Genomic DNA, 19,971 nt, shown 5'->3' with positions numbered 1-19,971 from the left:
CCTACCATCAACAAAGAGGATGGAGACCAAGGGAAGGAGCAAATGGCCCTCATTCAATGGAAAAGCAGAGGACTACGAGCTCTGGGAAGAGCGCATGTTATGCTGCATGCACGGTGCAGGACTGAAGGAGACAATCTTGACAGCCCCCACGGGAGACCTGACGGCGGAAGAGCAAGCCCTGGACGACCAACGTAACGCAGACGCGTACTGTGAGTTAGCGCCACTGCTCGACGACACCAGCTTGGGGCTGATATTCCGCGACACTAAAGACAAAGGCAGAGAAAGCCTGAAGGTGTTTAGAGAGCATTACATCGGGCGAGGAAGACCCCGAGTCGTGGCCCTCTACATAGCACTAACGGCCCTGAAGAAGGGGCACACCAAGACTGTGACCGAATACGTCAACAGAGCGGAGCAGATCACGACGCCATTGAGGAGTGCAGGAGAAGCACCAAGCGATGGGCTAATGATGGCCATGATGATGAGAGGACTACCGGAGCTGTACAAACCGTTCACACTCCTGGTAACACACGGTTCAGCGGACATGACGCTGGGACAGTTCAAGGCCAAGTTAAGAAACTTCGAGTCCTCAGAAGATACCCACCCAGCCGCCGCGGAGGCGGGAGAGAAGGTGCTAAAGGCCAGAGCGACGCCAAGGGAGAGAACCAGGACCACGGCGGAACTGGCGTGTTGGCGATGCGGAGAGAAAGGCCATCGGAGAGGCAACTGCACAAAGACTGTCTGGTGTAGCTTCTGCAAATCCACGGGGCACACAGACAGAGCGTGCATGAAGAAACACGACCAGAGCGAGCGATACGCGCATGGACAAGATGACGGCCATGGACGAGACGGCGGCCACGGACAAAATGGCGGCTACGGACAAGATGGCGGCTGTGGACAAGATGGCGGCTACGGACAAGATGACGGCTGTGGACAAGATGGCGGCAGCGGACACGATGGCAGCGACAGTCGACGTGAGACGTATCGAGACGACGCCCGGAGAATAACGGGACAGGGAGACTTCGCTTTCGGGGCGCGGACGGCGTGCACCGCCGGGCCGGCACAGCTGCAGCGAGCCCAGAGGAAGGGACTGATCGTGGACACAGGTGCGTCGTCCCATGTCATCAACGACAGGAGTCAGTTCAAGAACTTTGACAACACTTTCCACCCGGAGAGGCACAGCATGGAGCTGGCAGACGGGAGGCGCACCTACGGGTTGGCGCAAGAGAGAGGAGACACACAGGGATGCCTCACGGACAGTAGGGGGCGCCGGCGTACGGTGACGTTAAAGAACGCTCTCTACGTACCATCGTTCCCACAAGGACTATTCTCTGTAATAGCTGCTACTGCAAGCGGTGCCAAGGTATTCTTCGATAAAGGTAAACATTTTCTTGTAGAACCTGACGGTACACGGTTTGACATAAAGATGTACCAGAGAATATATTATCTGCAAACGGAGTGTAATGACAACGACAAGTGTAATGATAATAATGATATGTGTAGCGTGACGGCCAGTCACGATATTCAGACATGGCACGAGATTATGGGTCATTGTAATTACGAGATTTACTGAAACTGCAAGCAGTGACAGAAGGCATGCACATTGAAGGTGAAAAGCGTAGACCTGACAAAAATTGTGCAGTCTGCAAAACGAGGAAGTTTACTCAACCGAGAAACAGAAATCCCACAGAAAAAGTAAAGGTACCACTTGCATTAGTTAACACGGATCTAGCCGGTCCAGTAAGCAACGAGTCCATAGGAGGCTTTAGATATGTACAGTCTTTTACAGATGTGTGCACAGGAGCAGTGTTTGTTTACTTTCTCAAAGCAAAGAGTGACACACTCCAGGCCATGGAGAAATTTCTGGCAGACGTAGCCCCTTATGGTAACGTAGGATGCTTGAGGTCCGACAACAAAACCGAGTTTACAAACAGAGAGTTCCAATCACTGTTGAGAAGGTACAAGATAAGACATGAGACGTCACGTCCATATCCCCCACACCAGAACGGAGTGGCAGAGAGGGAATGGCGCACCATTTTCGAAATGGCTAGGTGTAAGCTAGTAGATAGTAACTTACCTAAGAGCCCATGGCATTATGCGGTGCAAGAAGCCGCTTACACCAGAAACAGGTGCTTTAATAAGCACTCGGGCACCACTCCGTATACAGCACTGACAGGAAAGAAGTGTAATCTAGCCAGAATGCACCGATTTGGATCAGTGTGTTATGCGTACCTGCAGGACAGGGGAAAGCCTGAGTCCAGATGTGTAAAAGGACTTTTTGAGGGCACGACAAGAGAAGCCCCGCTTTCCTAGTTTATCATCCCGGTAAAGGGAGAGTGCAGAAACACATGCTAGTCAAGTTTGTCACAAAGGCAACATGTGAGAGCGAGACACAGACAGAGGAGCCAGAGCTGGACTGTGATTGGAATAAACAACTGTGTTTCAGAAAGAGCAGCGAGGGTCTAGGACTTAAAGCCCACAGTGATGCAGACTGGGCAGCTGACACCACAGATAGAAGGAGTACCACAGGATATTGTGTGAGTTTGAACACAGACAGCTCACTGGTTTCGTGGAAAACAAACAAGCAGCCCACAGTGGCACTATCAACTTGTGAAGCCGAATATATGGCTCTAGCTATGACCAGACAGGAGTGTATTTATCCAGAACAACTGCTCGAAGTGATGGAGATAAGATTATGAGTATATTGCTTAATATGTAATAGGTAATTGGAATGTATCCTCTATACCGAATATGGTGGTTTTGAAGATGAGGGTTGTTTTGTCAACATCATTTAAAAATGATGGACACTGTGTATATATGAAGACTGTTGTTTATGAGGGCAACCAGGGAACCATTGTGATTGCTAGGAACCCAGTGTGTCGACATAGATGTAAACATGTCGATATAGAAAAGATCATCTCATCAGATCTGTCATCAGAGAAGAAAGAATGACACTGGTTTATTGTCCAACGGACGACAGGGTAGCAGACACTATGAGGAAACCTGTTCCAAATAGAAATTGAAGGGATTTGCAAAGGTCATGTTTAATGTGTAAATATTGACTGCCATACTCTGTTGATGTTTTGGATTATATTATTTCCTTTGTAAAATGTTTTTCGGAGAAGTTATCCAGTATACTAATACAACCCTAAGTGGGAGTGTTGAAGTCAGAGGTTCTATGTAGGATTGTTAGTAACTGTCTAAGAAGTCAGAGGTTCTATGTAGGATTGTTAGTAACTGTCTAACTGCATATATAACTGTTTCCACTAGAGGGTGCTCTAGGCGGAGCCACTCAAGAACACCACCAGGTGGCGAGTATAAATAGAGATGTCTCCTCCTACTCTACCTCTTTCCCCCCAGCCTCTCAGTGAGAGGAGACCTCATGTACTGCTGCTCATACCATGTGAATGAATAAACCACGCCGCTTAAAGGCTAAAGATAGAAACCATGCCTCTTGACCATATTATTGTCGCCCTATAGCCGGATTCTGTCAACAATGTGTCATCCGTTCATAGTGGATTAGCCTTCAACTGACTCCATCTATTTATCTAAACGACAGCATGCAATTCAAAGGGACACTTTGAAAACATTAACGTGGCATTATCTGATAACAGCACTGACTCCACTCCAGTCGATGGGTTGACTCCTGAACAGACTCAATGGCCACAGTAACACCTCATTAATGTAAGGTGGCAGGGGGGGGGGGGGTAATATGAGAGGGAGGGGTGGAGAGGGAGGGGGGGGGGAGACGGAGGAGAAAGAAACAAAGAGAGAGCAAAGGAAAGAGAGGGGGAGAACAGGATAGAAAGAGCGAGAGATAGAGAAAGAGCAAGAGAGAGAGAGAACGAGATTAAGAGATTGGTGGGGGGTGAAGGGAGTCAATAGATGAGAGGGAGGGATGGAGAGAGAGCAGGATAGAGAAAGAGAGAGAGAAACAAAGAGTGAGAGAGAGAGAGAGAGAGAGAGAGAGAGAGAGAGAGAGAGAGAGAGAGAGAGAGAGAGAGAGAGAGAGAGAGAGAGAGAGAGAGAGAGAGGGGGGGATATCTCACTGAAGCAGGAACGGAGGCTGGCAGATGGACTGTGAGAGAGAATTACATTAATAAAAAAAGAGAGAGAGGGAGAGAGAGAGAGAGAGAGAGAGAGAGAAACGAGCAAGAGAGCCTGCTGCTCTCCTCTTTTATCCAATTGTCAGTAATAACAGGTCGTCTGAGCTCCATCTGAAAGGCCTGTGAGTAGTGTGTGTGTTGGTGTTCCACTCTGAGGCCAGGCGACACATCCATGTAGATGTCTCTGTGGACGTTCAACGCTGGTGTGTGTCAGTCCTCCATGTAGAAATCACTAATGCATAAAAGCCACGAGGTCAGTGTTGCATTCAAAAGGTTAAACAGTATAAGTAGGTTTCTGCAGCTATATATTAATAGCACCACTTATATCTCTCTCTCTCTCTCTCTCTCTCTCTCTCTCTCTCTCTCTCTCTCTCTCTCTCTCTCTCTCTCTCTCTCTCTCTCTCTCTCTCTCTCTCTCTCTGTCTCTCTCTCTCTCTCTCTCTCTATCTGTCTGTCTGACTATCTCTCTCTGTCTGACTCTCTATCGCTCTCTCTATCCCTCCCTCTCTCTCTCTTCTGACTTTGTTTCCCTATAGCTGTATTTGTCCCTCATTCTCTCTCTCACACACACACAAAATGAAATGCATACACACACACGCACGCACACACACACACACAGACGTAGTGTACTACTCACAGTGGTCTTGAGCAGACAGGTGTCCTCTCCCAGGTAACACAGGTCTCCTGAACAACTGGTCTCCAACCACAAGTGGTCCCCATTCACTGCATTCTCCTGTCAATATAAATGATAGAACCATGTTAGCATGTTTCCCCATTCACTGCATTCTCCTGTCAATATAAATGATAGAACCATGTTAGCATGTTTCCCCATTCACTGCATTCTCCTGTCAATATAAATGATAGAACCATGTTAGCATGTTTCCCCATTCACTGCATTCTCCTGTCAATATAAATGATAGAACCATGTTAGCATGTTTCCCCATTCACTGCATTCTCCTGTCAATATAAATGATAGAACCATGTTAGCATGTTTCCCCATTCACTGCATTCTCCTGTCAATATAAATGATAGAACCATGTTAGCATGTTTCCCCATTCACTGCATTCTCCTGTCAATATAAATGATAGAACCATGTTAGCATGTTTCCCCATTCATTGCATTTTCCAGTCAATATGCCGTATAGAACCATGTTATGGTTCTATAATACATCTTTAGTCGGGGGCAGCCCTAGTAATTTTACAGTATACACACTAACAGTGATTATACAGTATACATGTTAACAGTGATTATTCAATATACACACTAAATGGTAAATGGTGCAGTTATACAGTGCTTTTATCCAAAGCGCTTTACAATTTGTTCCTCACATTTGACCCATTCACTCACACATTCACACACCGACGGCGAAGGCAACCATGCAAGGTGCCAACCTGCTCATTGGGAGCAGTTAGGGGTTAAAGTGGAGATGAAGCAGTGAACAATGTGATCCTAGTTTGTTTGTTGTGTACCTTGTGTAAGACAGGGTCCTATAATAAAATGTGAAATCCTGCTTATTTGTCTGAAAAATCTAATATAATTTCCCTGTTTTTGCCATGGGCGGCGCCATTTTGTTGCTGACGTCACAGTGTTGGTTTGGTGTATACACTGCTGGTTAGCTGCATAGTAAACATGGACTGTCGGGCTAAATGGTCCCGACGCTCGGCTGGTTGAACTGGAGCTATGTAGCCAGCAGGCTAAATGGTCCCGACGCTGGTAGAAGTGGAGCTATGTAGCCAGCAGGCTAAATGGTCCCGACACTCGGCTGGTTGAACTGGAGCTAGGTAGCCAGCAGGCTAAATGGTCCCGATGCTGGTAGAAGTGGAGCTATGTAGCCAGCAGGCTAAATGCTCCCGACGCTGAACTGCCTGTGCCGGTCTGTCTGTCGAAGACCGAGGGAACCGCATCAGGCTTCAGCTGATTAGTGGTCTTCTGGACAACAACAACAACAACAACAACAACAACAACAACATAATCCGAGGCAATGAAGTGTTCGCTGCAGATCTTCATTCCCTGTCCAACAGGCTGATCGCGCCACCTGAGTGCAGCCAGCCTGAGCCAACAACACTGTTTTTTTCACTGGTAGTTTGTGGAAATTAACCAACTTTCCTCTCTCTTTCACACGGTAAAATTAGTTTGAACAGCCAGGAGCAATACAAAAAGAACCACCGCGGTCCCGTTGTTTGGTAGGAAACATTTGACTGACCCGACAGTCCATGTTTACTATGCAGCTAACCCACAGTGTATACACCAAACCAACACCGTGACGTCAGCAACAAAATGGCGGCGCACATGTTCATAAATGCTACATAAATGGACATTACAAATCGTTTTTCCTTATTAGTCAACGCGGGATCATCCCTATGTTCCCCGGGTCCTATGTTCCCCGGGTTCTATGTTCCCCGCTTTGATTGATTAATAGATTGAACATTTTATAAATTTTAATTATTTTATTAATTATTAATGTCCGCCTTGTTTCGAACGGTTAAGCTTAGGCCCTCTTTCGAACTGGTTAAGGTTAGAGTTTGGAATCAGGGCTGGTGGTCTAAAATGTTCAATCAATCAATCAATCAAATCGGGGAACATAGAACCCGGGGAACATAGGACCCGGGGAACATAGACATGCTCCCGTCAACGCCTTATTTTTATAACGTGATTTTTTTCTGTGGTTTATCTAAATACTAATTTGATGCTATGACTATGTGTTTATCGCTATGCTTCATCTCCCCTTTAAGTGTCTTGCTCAAGGACACTTCGACACACTGCCCAGAAGGCAGCACTAACAGTGATTATACAGTAACCATGTTAACAGTGATTGTACAGTAACCATGTTAACAGTGATTGTACAGTAACCATGTTAACAGTGATTATACAGTAACCATGTTATACAATATGCACACTAACAGTGATTATACAGTATACTATACACACTAACAGTGGTTATACAATATGCACACTAACAGTGATTATACAGTATACACACTAACAGTGATTATACAGTATACACACTAACAGTGATTACAGTATTTCACTATCATTGATTATACATTATAATACGCTAACAGTGATTATACAGTCAGGGTTGTGAGTGTTAAGTACATAATTACTAATATTGTTGACTGACTGGTGAGTTGGGACTGAGTTTGAGATTGAAGAGTCAATCACACCCTGGATAGCAATCAAACACACAGACATAGCAGTCAAGAACAACTGTATGTATGTATGTATGTATGTATGTATGTATGTATGTATGTATGTATGTATGTATGTATGTATGTATGTATGTATGTATGTATGTATGTATGTATGTATGTATGTATGTATGTCTATAGGTGTGTGTGTGTGTGTATATGTGTGTGTGTGTGTGTGCAGGGGCGTAGCTGGGGGGGGGGGTAGCTTAGGATGATTCCAAGGGCCCAGCACTGGGGGGGGCCCAATTTTTTTTTTTTTTTTTTTACTAGACATCACTCAGGTGTATTATTGATGCTCTCATTGATACTATGTGTGTTTCTGAAGTGTGTGTGTGTGTGTGTGTGTGTGTGTGTGTGTGTGTGTGTGTGTGTGTGTGTGTGTGTGTGTGTGTGTGTGTGTGTGTGTGTGTGTGTGTGTGTGTGTGTGTGTGTGTGTGTGTGTGTGTGTGAGATATATAGAGAGAGAGGGGGGGCTTTGGTAGACTATTGCATTGGTCCATTCATTGAAGATGAACGCAATGCGACATCCTTTACTAGGCTCACCCACCAACAGTGCAGGTGCTGAACTGCTTATCCGAATGTATAGGTAAAAACCATATTATGCGTTTTCATCAATAAAAGAATTGCCCAAAAAAAATCGGCTTGCGCGCTCTCGCATTCACTGGGGGCCTACAAATACATTCTTTCATGGGGCCCAGAATCTGGAGCTACACCCCTGTGTGTGTATATGTGTGTGTGTGTGTGTGTGTGTAGGTGTGTGTGTGTGTGTGTGTGTGTATGTCTGTGTGTGTGTGTGTGTGTGTGTGTGTGTGTGTGTAGGTGTGTGTGTGTGTATGTCTATGTGTGTGTGTGTGCCTATTTGTGTGTGTGTAGGTGTGTGTGTGTGTCTATGTGTGTATGTGTGTGTGTGTGTGTGTGTAGGTGTGTGTGTGTGTGTGTATGTCTATGTGTGTGTGTGTGTGTGTGTGTGTGTGTGTGTATGTCTATGTGTGTGTGTGTGTGTGTGTGTGTGTGTGTGTGTGTGTGTGTGTGTGTGTGTGTATGTCTATGTGTGTGTGTGTGTGTGTATGTGTGTGTGTGTGTGTGTGTGTGTAGGTGTGTGTGTGTGTATGTCTATGTGTGTGTGTGTGTATGTCTATGTGTGTGTGTGTGTGTGTGTGTGTGTGTGTGTATGTCTATGTGTGTGTGTGTGTGTGTGTGTGTGTGTGTGTGTGTGTGTGTGTGTGTGTGTGTGTGTGTGTGTGTGTGTGTGTGTGTGTGTGTGTGTGTGTGTGTGTGTGTCTGTGTGGTGGAGGACGTGCTACTGTAGACACACTGGCAGATATCACTATAGACAACAGGCTGGAGACACAAACCTCATCCTGAATTATTAATCTAACTGACTGAATAATTCACAAGGTTCATGATTGATTACACCATTTTATCATCAATGATGTTGTAGATGGATCTCCATGATCAATATTGGTAACAATAGTGAAACACAATAGTAGAAAGTACATGTCGATGAAATGAGTTCTCTCATCAAGGCCACGGAACACTGAGGGAGAGAAGGAGACATGGAACTTAACCGTCTGTAGTGTGGTAGTGAAAGGGTTAACCTGCTGTAGTGTGGTAGTGAAAGGTTACCCTTCTGTAATGTGGTAGTGAAAGGGTTAACATTATGTAGTGTGGTAGTGAAAGGGTTAACCGTCTGTAGTGTGGTAGTGAAAGGTTACCCTTCTGTAGTGTGGTAGTGAAAGGGTTAACCTTCTGTAGTGTGGTAGTGAAAGGTTAACCTTCTGTAGTGTGGTAGTGAAAGGTTAACCTTCTGTAGTGTGGTAGTGAAAGGGTTAACCTTCTGTAGTGTGGTAGTGAAAGGGTTAACCTTCTGTAGTGTGGTAGTGAAAGGTTACCCTTCTGTAGTGTGGTAGTGAAAGGGGTAACCTTCTGTAGTGTGGTAGTGAAAGGGTTAAGCCTTTGCCGTGTGGCAGTCACCTGGGGTTACAGGTAGGTCAACGGCGGACCAGGAATGGGAAGGCGGAGGAACCAAGAACCTGCTGCCTTGCAGTGTCATTGGTTTGGCAAAGGCTAGAGATGGTGTCTCGACAAAAAATACTGGATTGGTAGTTCTGGGGGCCTGCCGACTCCTATCAGCCCCCTTTTGGAAATCATGAGTACAACCCAAACAAAAACCGCTACTGGTAAACGGAGAAATGTTTGCCCTAATCAAGACATTTGTTCTACCCGGTGGATTGAGTGTGAGAGAGCAGGCACCTTTGTACCGTCAACAAGTGACTGCTCTACCTTCTGGAAAGGGGAACCTGGAATATGAGGAGCCTGCGAACACCTGGAAAATTGGCGAATGTCCTACAAGAAATGTATACCATAGGGATAGATATATTGGGAATTGCTGAAACATTTTGGAGAGGAGAAGATGGCTTTAGATACACCTTACCAACTGGACAATCATTTAGAATCATATCTTTGGGTGGAAAACAACATAGTAAAGGTGTAGCTTTTGTTTGGACTGAGAAAGCAGCAAAAAGCGTGGAAAGTTATCAAACGATATCGGAACGTATTATCACCTTGAGAATGAAAGCAACACCAGCAAGTGTATGCATCACACAACAAGCCTATGCACCAACTGAAGAAGCTGAGGATGATGAAATAGACAACTTTTATGAAAATATTGAGAGAGCGATGAAAGTCCAAAATAAATGGGGAGATGTGGAAATAGTCATGGGTGATTCCAACGCCAAATTAGGTGTAGAAAAAGTTGATGGTGTTGTCGGACCTTTTGGTCTGGGTATAAGAAACGATAGAGGTGATAGACTAGTAGATTTCTGCAGGAAGAACCAATTGTGGGTCACCAACACTTGGTTTGAACAATGTAAATCTGCAAGACACACATGGAGATCTCCTGATGGAAACACTAGAAACCAAATTGATTACATTATGATAAACCACAGATACAAGAAAGGAATAACAAACTCTAAGGCACGACCATCTGCAGACTGTGGTTCAGATCATATTCCAGTAGTGATGAAAATGAAGATCAAACTGAAAACCATCAAGAAAAAGAAAACGACACACAAAAGATGGGAGGTGAAGAGTCTGAAAGGAGAAACCATGAAGAGACGATACAGAAACGAAGTGAACAAAACATTAGAAAATAGAGTTAGCAGATATTGAAGATCCACAAGAACTATGGACAAAATTGAAAGAGAAACTGGGAAGCGTTGCAGACATAATCTGTGGTAAACCAGAAAAAGTTGAGAAACAAGAGTGGATGACGAAAGACATTCTGGATGAGATGAAAAAGAGAGCAGACATGAAGAATGCGGACAGAAAAACTGAATACAACAGAGCAAAACAAAAAGTACAGAAGATGTGTAGAGATGCAAAAGAGAAGTATTACAAAGAAAAATGCAAGGAAATTGAAGACCTAGACAAGAAGCACAACCCTCTCATGTACAACAAGATCCAACAACTAACAAGGAAGAGGAAGAAAACAACCCAAGGTGTCAGAGACTAAGAAGGAAAACTGCTCCTTGACGAGAAGGAAATAATCAATAGATGGGCAGAGTATGTGGAAACACTATACAAAGACCAGAACAGAACATCAGACACAGGAATTAGTCTAGAAGAGATAGAAAAAGTCCAGATCACGAAAAAATAAGTTGAAGAGGCTGTGAAATCACTGGCCACGGACAGATCGCCCGGCGAGGATGAGATCCCTGCTGAACTGATTAAGAACTCTGGTGACAGATGCATCGAGCTCCTTGTGAAACTGGTAAACAACATCTATAACTCAGGAAATATTCCAAATTATTTCCTAAATTCAATGTTCATTCCGATCCCAAAGACCGGAAGAGCCACAGAATGCAACAATTATAGGACTATCAGTTTGATATCTCATGCATCAAAAGTACTCCTGAAAATCATCAAGAACAGAATAGAACCCATAATTGAACATCAGCTCTCGGATAGTCAAATGGGTTTTCGCAAAGGAAAAGGAACAAGAGATGCAATCTGCCAACTCAGAATCATTGGTGAAAAATCGATAGACCAACAGAAGAAGCTGTATATTTGCTTCATTGATTTCACGAAGGCCTTCGACAGAGTTGAACATACAACATTGATGAGAACAATGGAAGAATTCAAAATACCAGTTTCTGACCGAAGAATAATTGCCAACTTATACTGGAGGCAGAAGGCTAATGTTAGAATAGAAAAGGAGAAATCAAGAGACTTCCCGGTCGAGAAGGGTGTAAGACAAGGATGCATCTTGTCCCCTGTACTCTTTAATATGTACAGTGAATCACTGATGAAAAAAAAGGGCTGAGAGGAGGGAAAGGAGTAAAACTTGGCAAAGAGAACATCACCAACATAAGATATGCTGATGACACCGCTATAGTCTGTAACTGTCAAGAAGATCTACAGGACATGATGAATAAGCTAAATGTTGCTAAACACAAAGAAAACTAAAGTAATGATCATTGAAAAAACACCAGGAACTGTTTGTAAAATACAGGTGGATGGAGAAAAACTTGAACAAGTGAAGGAGTACATGTACCTTGGAAGCTGGATCAGTGAAGGTGGAAGAGCTAACATGGACATTAAGAGAAGAACCGGAATTGCAAAGGGCGCATTCTGGAACCATAAAGAATTATTGAGAAGAAACATAAGTTGTAAAACGAAGACCAGGATTTTGGAAACGTATGTTATGTCAGTCTTTTCATACGGAGCAGAAGCATGGACGCTGAATGAAGAGGCAAAGAGGATGATAGACTCTTTTGAAATGTGGACGCTGAGGAAGATGCTGAAGATAACATGGAAGGATAAGATCAAGAATGAGGAGGTACTGAGAAGAGCGGGTATGCAAGGAGGACAGCTGCTGGAGAGGTTGAAAAAGAGAAAGATGGAGTTGTGCGGGCATGTTCTGAGAGGATCCAGCGGGGAGATGTTCAAGAAGGTGGTGATGGGGAATGTGGATGGAAAGAGAGGAAGTGGAAGACCAAGAAGAGGCTGGGTAGACGACGTCTGTGATTGGAGCGGAGTGAGAGGCGGAGTCACGGAGTTGGAGAGAAGAAGTAGGGACAGAATGGGTTGGAGAGTGATAGGCAACCTTCGGAACGAAGAGGCCACCTGATGATGATGAGTCGCAGTGAAAGGGTTAACCATTTGGTAGAGTGGTAGTGAAAGGGTTAAGAGGAGACCTGTAGCCCCTTGGCTTTCACCAAGGTGTGAGATTCAACCTATTGTTGGGACAATGGATTCCTATACAAATACATAATGTAGGGCGGCTAGGTGGTGCAGTGGGCAAGGCGCTCACCTCCAATGCAGGAGACGCTGGGTGCGAGCCCAGCTCTCCGCATTGCTATCAGCTTGGCTGGTCGTTCATACTAATACAATTGGCAGTATTAGGGGGTGGGAAGCTGATGGGTGGGGATCGGACGTTGTGGACAGCGACTCCTACAGGTCGGTTGGTGCGCCTGCACAGCAGAATCAGGAAGCGACGGGGGCGGCATGCCCTCCAAACGCAGACCCCCGACGCTGAGAGATCGCGCTGTGCAGGTGAAAAGATGCGACTGCTGCTTCCTCGAGTACCGGAGGGGACACGTGATGTAAGGCTTCGTCCACATTGCAGCCGGCTTGTGGGAGGCATGGCCTAACAGCGTTCGAGACAGGGGAGGGTAGAATTGGACGATACGAAAATGGGATGGGAGGGAAAAAAAATAGAAAATGGGAGAAAAAGTAGATAAAAAAAATATATACATAATGTATGAAACAATTTGCCAATCAAATTGTTAATTTGTTAAGGGAAACATGTTGAAATATTATGCTGATAATTATATTCATAATTCATATGCCTCAGGGCAGCTCTGGCTGCAATTGTAGCTTACCACCACCGGTATGACTGTGTATGAACGAATAATGGACTCTGTAAGCGCTCTGGGGTCACTGGGGTGTCATGAAGAGCGCTATATAAATCCAATCCATTATTATTATTATTAACCTTAATTTGCTAATATTTGGATAACGAACAAAAACATTACGGTCTAATTTGTAGGTAAATTGCAGGTAAAACATTTTGTATATATAACCTTTTGCATATCTTTTGTATATATCTTTTGTATACAGTATATAACATTTTGCATATATCTTTAGCATATAACTTTAGCATATATCTTTTGTATATATATATTTTGTATATATAACCTTTTGCATATATCTTTTGTATAATCTTTTGTATATATAGCCTTTTGCATACCTTTGGTATATAATAATAATAATAATAATAATAATAATAATAATAATAATAATAATAATAATAATAATAATAATAATAATAATAATAATAACTTAATTTTATATAGCGCCTTTCAAAAGACCCAAGGTCGCTTTACATAGGGGGGGGGGGGGGGAAATAACAAAGTAACAAACATAGTGGACAGACATGACATATACATATAAAGTGAGAAATTAGGGGTTAAAGGCCAAGTTTCAAGTTCAAGTTTCTTTAATAGTTGTCATACAGAAGTACAGAATACTTTTGTACAAAATGCTTCTTACTGTTGCGCTCCAGAGACTGTGCATGACAAGATAGTATGAAATAAAAACATAGTAAAAATTAGAAGAAAAAAAAGAGGTCACAGTGTTCAGTTTAGACATATGTACAATGTTCGTAGACGTAGTTACCATACAATATACAATACTGTGCAGTGTACTAATATACAATACTATATAGTGCAAGGCATAAATGGACGAGGTGCAGTTTAGGTACAATTCACCGTAGGTGTACGAGTTGTAGTGCAAATCCTTTATCAATAAATATAAAGTGTAAGTGTGTTTGTGTGATCTAAAGTGTGGAGAGTGGGTGCTGCAGTGTGTTGTTTGTTTGAGTGAGTGTGTGTGTGCGTGTGGGTGTGTGTGCTGTGTGCATTTGATGGTTGTTGCATAGTGATTATTGTTCGTTTAGCGATTATTGTTCGTTTAGCAGCCTGATGGCCTGGGGATAGAAGCTCCTTCTGAGTCTTTCTGTGCTCGCCATAAGACTCCGGTATCGCTTGCCTGACGGCAGCAGTTCAAAGAGGCAGTTGTTCGGGTGGCTCGAGTCCTTAATAATTCTCTTAGCCTTCCCCTTGCACCGCTTGTTGTAAATGTTCTGGAGGGTGGGAAGCCCCCCTCTAATTGTGCGTTCGGCTGAACGTGTCACTCTTTGTAGTCTGCTACGGTCTTGTGCAGTGCTATTCCCAAACCAGGAGGTGATGTTGCCGGTCAGGATGCTCTCTATTGTACATGAGTAGAAGTTCCTAAGGATCTTCTGACTGACTTGGAACTTCCTTAGGCGCCTGAGGAAGTAGAGGCGTTGTCGTGCCTTCTTCACAACACTGTCAATGTGTGTGGTCCATGTCAAGTCCTCGGATATGTGGGCTCCGAGGTACTTGAAACTGTTCACTCTCTCAACTGGTGCCCCGTCGATGCTGAGGGGGCTGTAGTCCTTGACCCCCGACCTCCTGAAGTCCACAATCATCTCTTTTGTTTTGCTGACGTTCAGGGAGAGGCAGTTCTCCTGACACCACTGTGACAGGTTCTCTACCTCTTCCAGGTAGGCCCTTTCGTCGTTGGCAGAGATCAGGCCCACCACTACTGTGTCATCAGCAAATTTGATGATGGTGTTGTTGTTCCGCTGTGCTACGCAGTCATGTGTGTACAGGGAGTAGAGGAGGGGGCTCAGAACACAGCCCTGGGGGGCCCCTATGTTGAGCGTGATGGATGAGGAGGTGCAGTTGCCGGCTCTTACCACCTGGGGTCTGCCCGTCAGGAAGTCCAGGACCCACTGGCACAGGTCATAGTTCAAGCCCAGGTCCCTGAGCTTGGCTATGAGTTTGGAGGGGACTATGGTATTGAATGCTGAGCTGTAGTCGATGAACAGCATTCTCACATAGTTCCCCTTCCTCTTGTCCAGATGTGATGCTGCTGTGTGCAGCACATGGGCTATGGCGTCCTCCGTGGACCTGTTGGGGCGATATGCAGAACTGGCGAGAAGTTGAAGAGGTGGGTTTTGAGCACCTATATATAACTCTTTGTATATATATAACCGTTTGTATATATAACCTTTTGTATATATGTGACTTGGCATCGTCTAACCTGCCTTGTGCCTCTCACGATTCTTCCAAACATGGCTAAATGTTGCACAATTCAGAAAAAGGTCTAAATTGAGATATTGGCCATTTTGAGTGCTGTGTAATCTTCTCTGTCTCCTAATCTACAAAACTTAATCCGACTTGTAAATATGTAAATTATTGTTAGATAGGCCTACTCCGGCAGTATTATTTCCCACGCTGTGTGAAAAAACTAAAGTTTTGTCGGAGGGGAGTGGCGAAGTAGTACTAAGTTACTCCGGTTTCGATGACGGAGACGGGCAGAGATGACAGCTGGCACCAAATACATTCCGAAGAAGAGACAACGAACATGGACCCAGTACTACTTTGTCGGCGGTGTGAAAAAATGCAGAGAAACATTAAATATCTTTGGAACCGTTTGTGTTAAATTGTATCTAAATCTGGAGATTCTCTTCTCAAAATTGAAAGTGTATCTCTCCGTCACATGGCTGGCACTGTGTGGAAGTAAGGCATAGAATCTGGAAATATAGATTGGTCGTTTTCTCTAACGAACGCATCTGCAAATAATCCGCTGTATTATTTATCTATGTCTATACTTCTTTTTCTTTTTATATTTTTTTAATAATCTTTTAGCATTTTTACAGCTTTATTGGTCACGCAGGACCGACAGAGGAGAGGGCGAACGGGAGGAGAGGTGGGGAGGACATGCGACAAATAACAACGGGAGCTGGGATCGAACCCGGGTCGGCCGCGTAGGTGCGCGAGGCACTATGGTATGCGCCACGAGGGCGCCCCCTATTTCTATACTTCTGTGGAATAACTGTATCTCCCCCACCACCCCCAAATTGTAATTACCCCCAATATCCAAGTTCTGTCTAAACCTGTCTAACCTTCAACCCCCACTACCCCTCCAAAAGCGATTTCAGACGGGCGCTGACAGTGGGGGAAGGTGACACAAGAAGATGAAGAAGTCCTTTTTTGGAAATTCGAAATTAATGGCAGTAGAATTTTTACCGGTACACACATTACAAAAACCTTTGTGAAACACTCATTTTCCATTTGGACCTGTACTACATACAACTTCAGGCTATGGAACCATTATGTTTTCCAGCTCCTACCTCTCAGATGGAACTTAAAAACAGGCAACTGGCAACCAGTCCAAATAAATGTGAGTACACAAAACTTTTACTTCAGTGTGGTCAAACCTATGTTACTCTATTTCATTAGCACTCAAAGTGATTTCTCATTATTGTGTAAGACACTTTAGAATGTTACCTTTCAAAAGAGACCAGGCTCATGCATTTGCTATAAGTATAAAGTATAATAAATCACAAATTACTTTTTTATAAACTAGCCCCATGTTTGCCCGATCCTTAACACTTTAAGTGCCAACAACGAGAAACTCGTTGTTCGCCGCCATGCGTTGAGTGCCAACGACGAGAAATCTCGTTATTTAATCGTTATTGCTTTTATTAGCGATATCCATTCATTTTTCATCAATCCAGCCTCAAGTTATCATTGGGACTGTCTATGAGCTCGAACAGGGCAAATACCGCCCCCTATCGTCTCCTGGATGGTAATACACCCATTGGATTGGACTCAATGGAAATGCATGGGGGGGAAAATACCCGGAATCCACATTTTACTGTAACCCGAGACGATTGCATTCATTGTGGACCATCAGAGCAGCGTGGAATATGTGTTTTGAGGTTGGATCGTTGGATCAATAAACACAATCGATATTTGGAATGGCGATCAGGAATTGGAATAATCTTTTTGCAGAACATCTGATGTGAGGTAAGGAATCTAGGAATCTCAGATGTTTTTTTCACATATTCCACAACGTGTCCCCTATGTGTGTATGTGTGTATATGACGTTAGCGCTGACCAGGTCATAGATAATCGATTTTTCAGCCCGCTTCTCTAGCGTGCATAAGTACACATATACTATCGATAATCGAGCGTTTATTTGAAAACGATTCATAAATCAGCCGGAAAATGACAACGTGTTGTGTGTATTCCAGTAAATGGCTATTTCCGCGGAATTTTTATTTTATTTTTGTAATTTCCAAAAACGTCCATTTTTCAAAACGGTATAAAACGGAAATGTACCGATGAAAAAACAATCCGTTTCGTACATGTTGACTGCAAGCAAGTCATTGATAAGCGACGGGCGTATTAGACACATAGCCATAATATAGAATATAGAAATAGCTCCGCGAAAATCATGAAATATCGGAAAATCAGTCCAAAGTCCAGGCTGGCATTCAAGCGATAAATCGTGCGCCCCCTGCTGGCACTCAATGTGTTAAGAGGTTAATGGAAACCCTGTGTGTGGATTTAACTCAAAGTTAAACTTTAAGACTGTAAACTGTCTCTCACATCATTACATCATAATAACAAAGCCAAATGACCTGGAAGATGTGTTAGGTGGGGGAGGGGTTATGTGTATTGGAATGGCCCCTGGGTAAAGTAGTTCAGAAACATGGCAGAAAGCTGTTGAAATAAGAGTGAAACATGGCAGAAAGCTGCTGAAATACGAGTGAAACATGGCAGAAAGCTGCTGAAATACAAGTGAAACATGGCAGAAAGCTGCTGAAATACAAGTGAAACATGGCAGAAAGCTGCTGAAATACGAGTGAAACATGGCAGAAAGCTGCTGAAATACGAGTGAAACATGGCAGAAAGCTGTTGAAATACGAGTGAAATATGGCAGAAAGCTGCTGAAATACGAGTGAAACATGGCAGAAAGCTGCTAACGAGTGAAACATGGCAGAAAGCTGCTGAAATACGAGTGAAACATGGCAGAAAGCTGTTGAAATACAAGTGAAACATGGCAGAAAGCTGCTGAAATACAAGTGAAACATGGCAGAAAGCTGTTGAAATACGAGTGAAATAAGGCAGAAAGCTGTTGAAATACAAGTGAAACATGGCAGAAAGCTGCTGAAATACGAGTGAAACATGGCAGAAAGCTGCTGAAATACGAGTGAAACATGGCAGAAAGCTGCTGAAATACGAGTGAAACATGGCAGAAAGCTGCTGAAATAAGAGTGAAACTTGGCAGAAAGCTGCTGAAATACAAGTGAAACATGGCAGAAAGCTGCTGAAATAAGAGTGAAACATGGCAGAAAGCTGCTGAAATAAGAGTGAAACATGGCAGAAAGCTGTTGAAATACGAGTGAAACATGGCAGAAAGCTGCTTCTCGGGAGACACTGCTAAAGGAACAGAGGGGAGTGAACCATTACGTGGCGACACAGCAGGACATAATGAAGACCGGCGGTGGACAGGAATCTCCGTTACAAATCAATAGGAGTCATGTTTCTGAAAAACCCCTGAAGCCACATCCGTCCTCTGTTGGACAGATCTGGTGTCTGTCTATAGGCTTCCCAGTCATTTCAGAAGCCAAGAATAAATTGCATTGTTAACTTCCTTGGCAGACGATAACGTATTGTGGCTATTTTTACCATCTGCTATCAATAGGTCAGTCTGCATGTCACAGCGGATAACAGTCAGGGGATATCCATGTTGCTGTGACTCAGCTGGAGGCAGTATTCCTGATGACGGCTGGGGACCAGAGGGCTCAGCGTCTCACAGTGGTGTGGGCAGCTGACGTGGACGTTGGTGTGTGTGTGTGTGTGCAGTGCCGTCTGGGAGAAATGCGAGCCCTGTGCGAGATTTAAACGTGAGCCCCCCCCCCCCCCCTAAAGAAAAAATATGTATATCATTATTTTTTTATTAAATAATTATTTTTTACATTTTTTGTGTGCATACAGTCAACGTATTTATTCTTAAATAATAGCGCTACCAGACCGACGCCAACCAGCTCCCCCTAGTGTTAGTCCTCCCACGATGCTTTGCACAAAAATAAACGTGTCATTGAATGAAACCAATAGTATATCTGCAGAGCCGCAGAGCCCGGAACACTATTCTACAAACGTGTCTAATGTGAAATATATAAGCATGTAAGCAAAACTAGATTTTAGGTCTGTGATGGAAAGTGATTGTTAACATTCCATTTATTTAAATTTTTATAAAAAAAACAAAAACAAAAAAAATTAAAATGTCTTCTCTCTTCTCGCGAGGCCCCCCTTCTCGCGAGGCCCTGTGCGACCGCACTGCTGTGTGTGTGTGTGTACACTTTACCGTCCAGTCCAGAGAGGTGCGTAGCTCCTTGGCCGGCCCATTGGTAGCGTGGGGCAGAACAGAGTGAGCGGGAGCCAGATGCTGGAGACCCGACCTGGAGATGGCTTTCCTACAGACACACAAAGACACACAAACACACTCTTTTAGTATCCGTTACTATGATGGTACGATGAGATCCACATGTCAAGGCTGTCAACCCTTGTGGTGTTTGGGTTCTCAATGTTCACTGAAAGAGATATGATACAATGGATGATTTATGTCAACCTGAGGATGGCTGGCCTTGGCTCATTTTATGTGAAGAACATATAAAAGAACACATTTTCAATGAGTGCCCCGCCTACACATTTACAGTATATTACATGCATTCCACTGGACCCGGAATTGTGGAAATTGTAGGTGAAGATGGTAAAGCTGAAACAAAAAGGTTG

At 43.9% G+C, this 19,971-nt stretch overlaps 1 protein-coding gene across 1 annotated transcript in view; it reads right to left on the bottom strand.

Moving 5' to 3' along the window:
• Positions 1 to 19,971, bottom strand: part of dgki (diacylglycerol kinase, iota) — a gene marked incomplete at both ends in the record, with an annotated part of 232,815 nt that overhangs the window by 84,893 nt on the left and 127,951 nt on the right. The window contains 2 exon segments of the mRNA XM_084330996.1: positions 4,741 to 4,836; positions 19,544 to 19,652. Coding sequence (XP_084187122.1) covers positions 4,741 to 4,836; positions 19,544 to 19,652 — 205 coding nt within the window.

The sequence above is a fragment of the Notolepis coatsorum genome (genome assembly GCF_963971535.1).
Source record: "Notolepis coatsorum genome assembly, chromosome: 15".
Taxonomy (NCBI): domain Eukaryota; kingdom Metazoa; phylum Chordata; class Actinopteri; order Aulopiformes; family Paralepididae; genus Notolepis; species Notolepis coatsorum.
The sequence above is the reverse complement of the archived record's forward strand: the minus strand, read 5'-3'. Positions and strand labels throughout refer to the sequence as shown.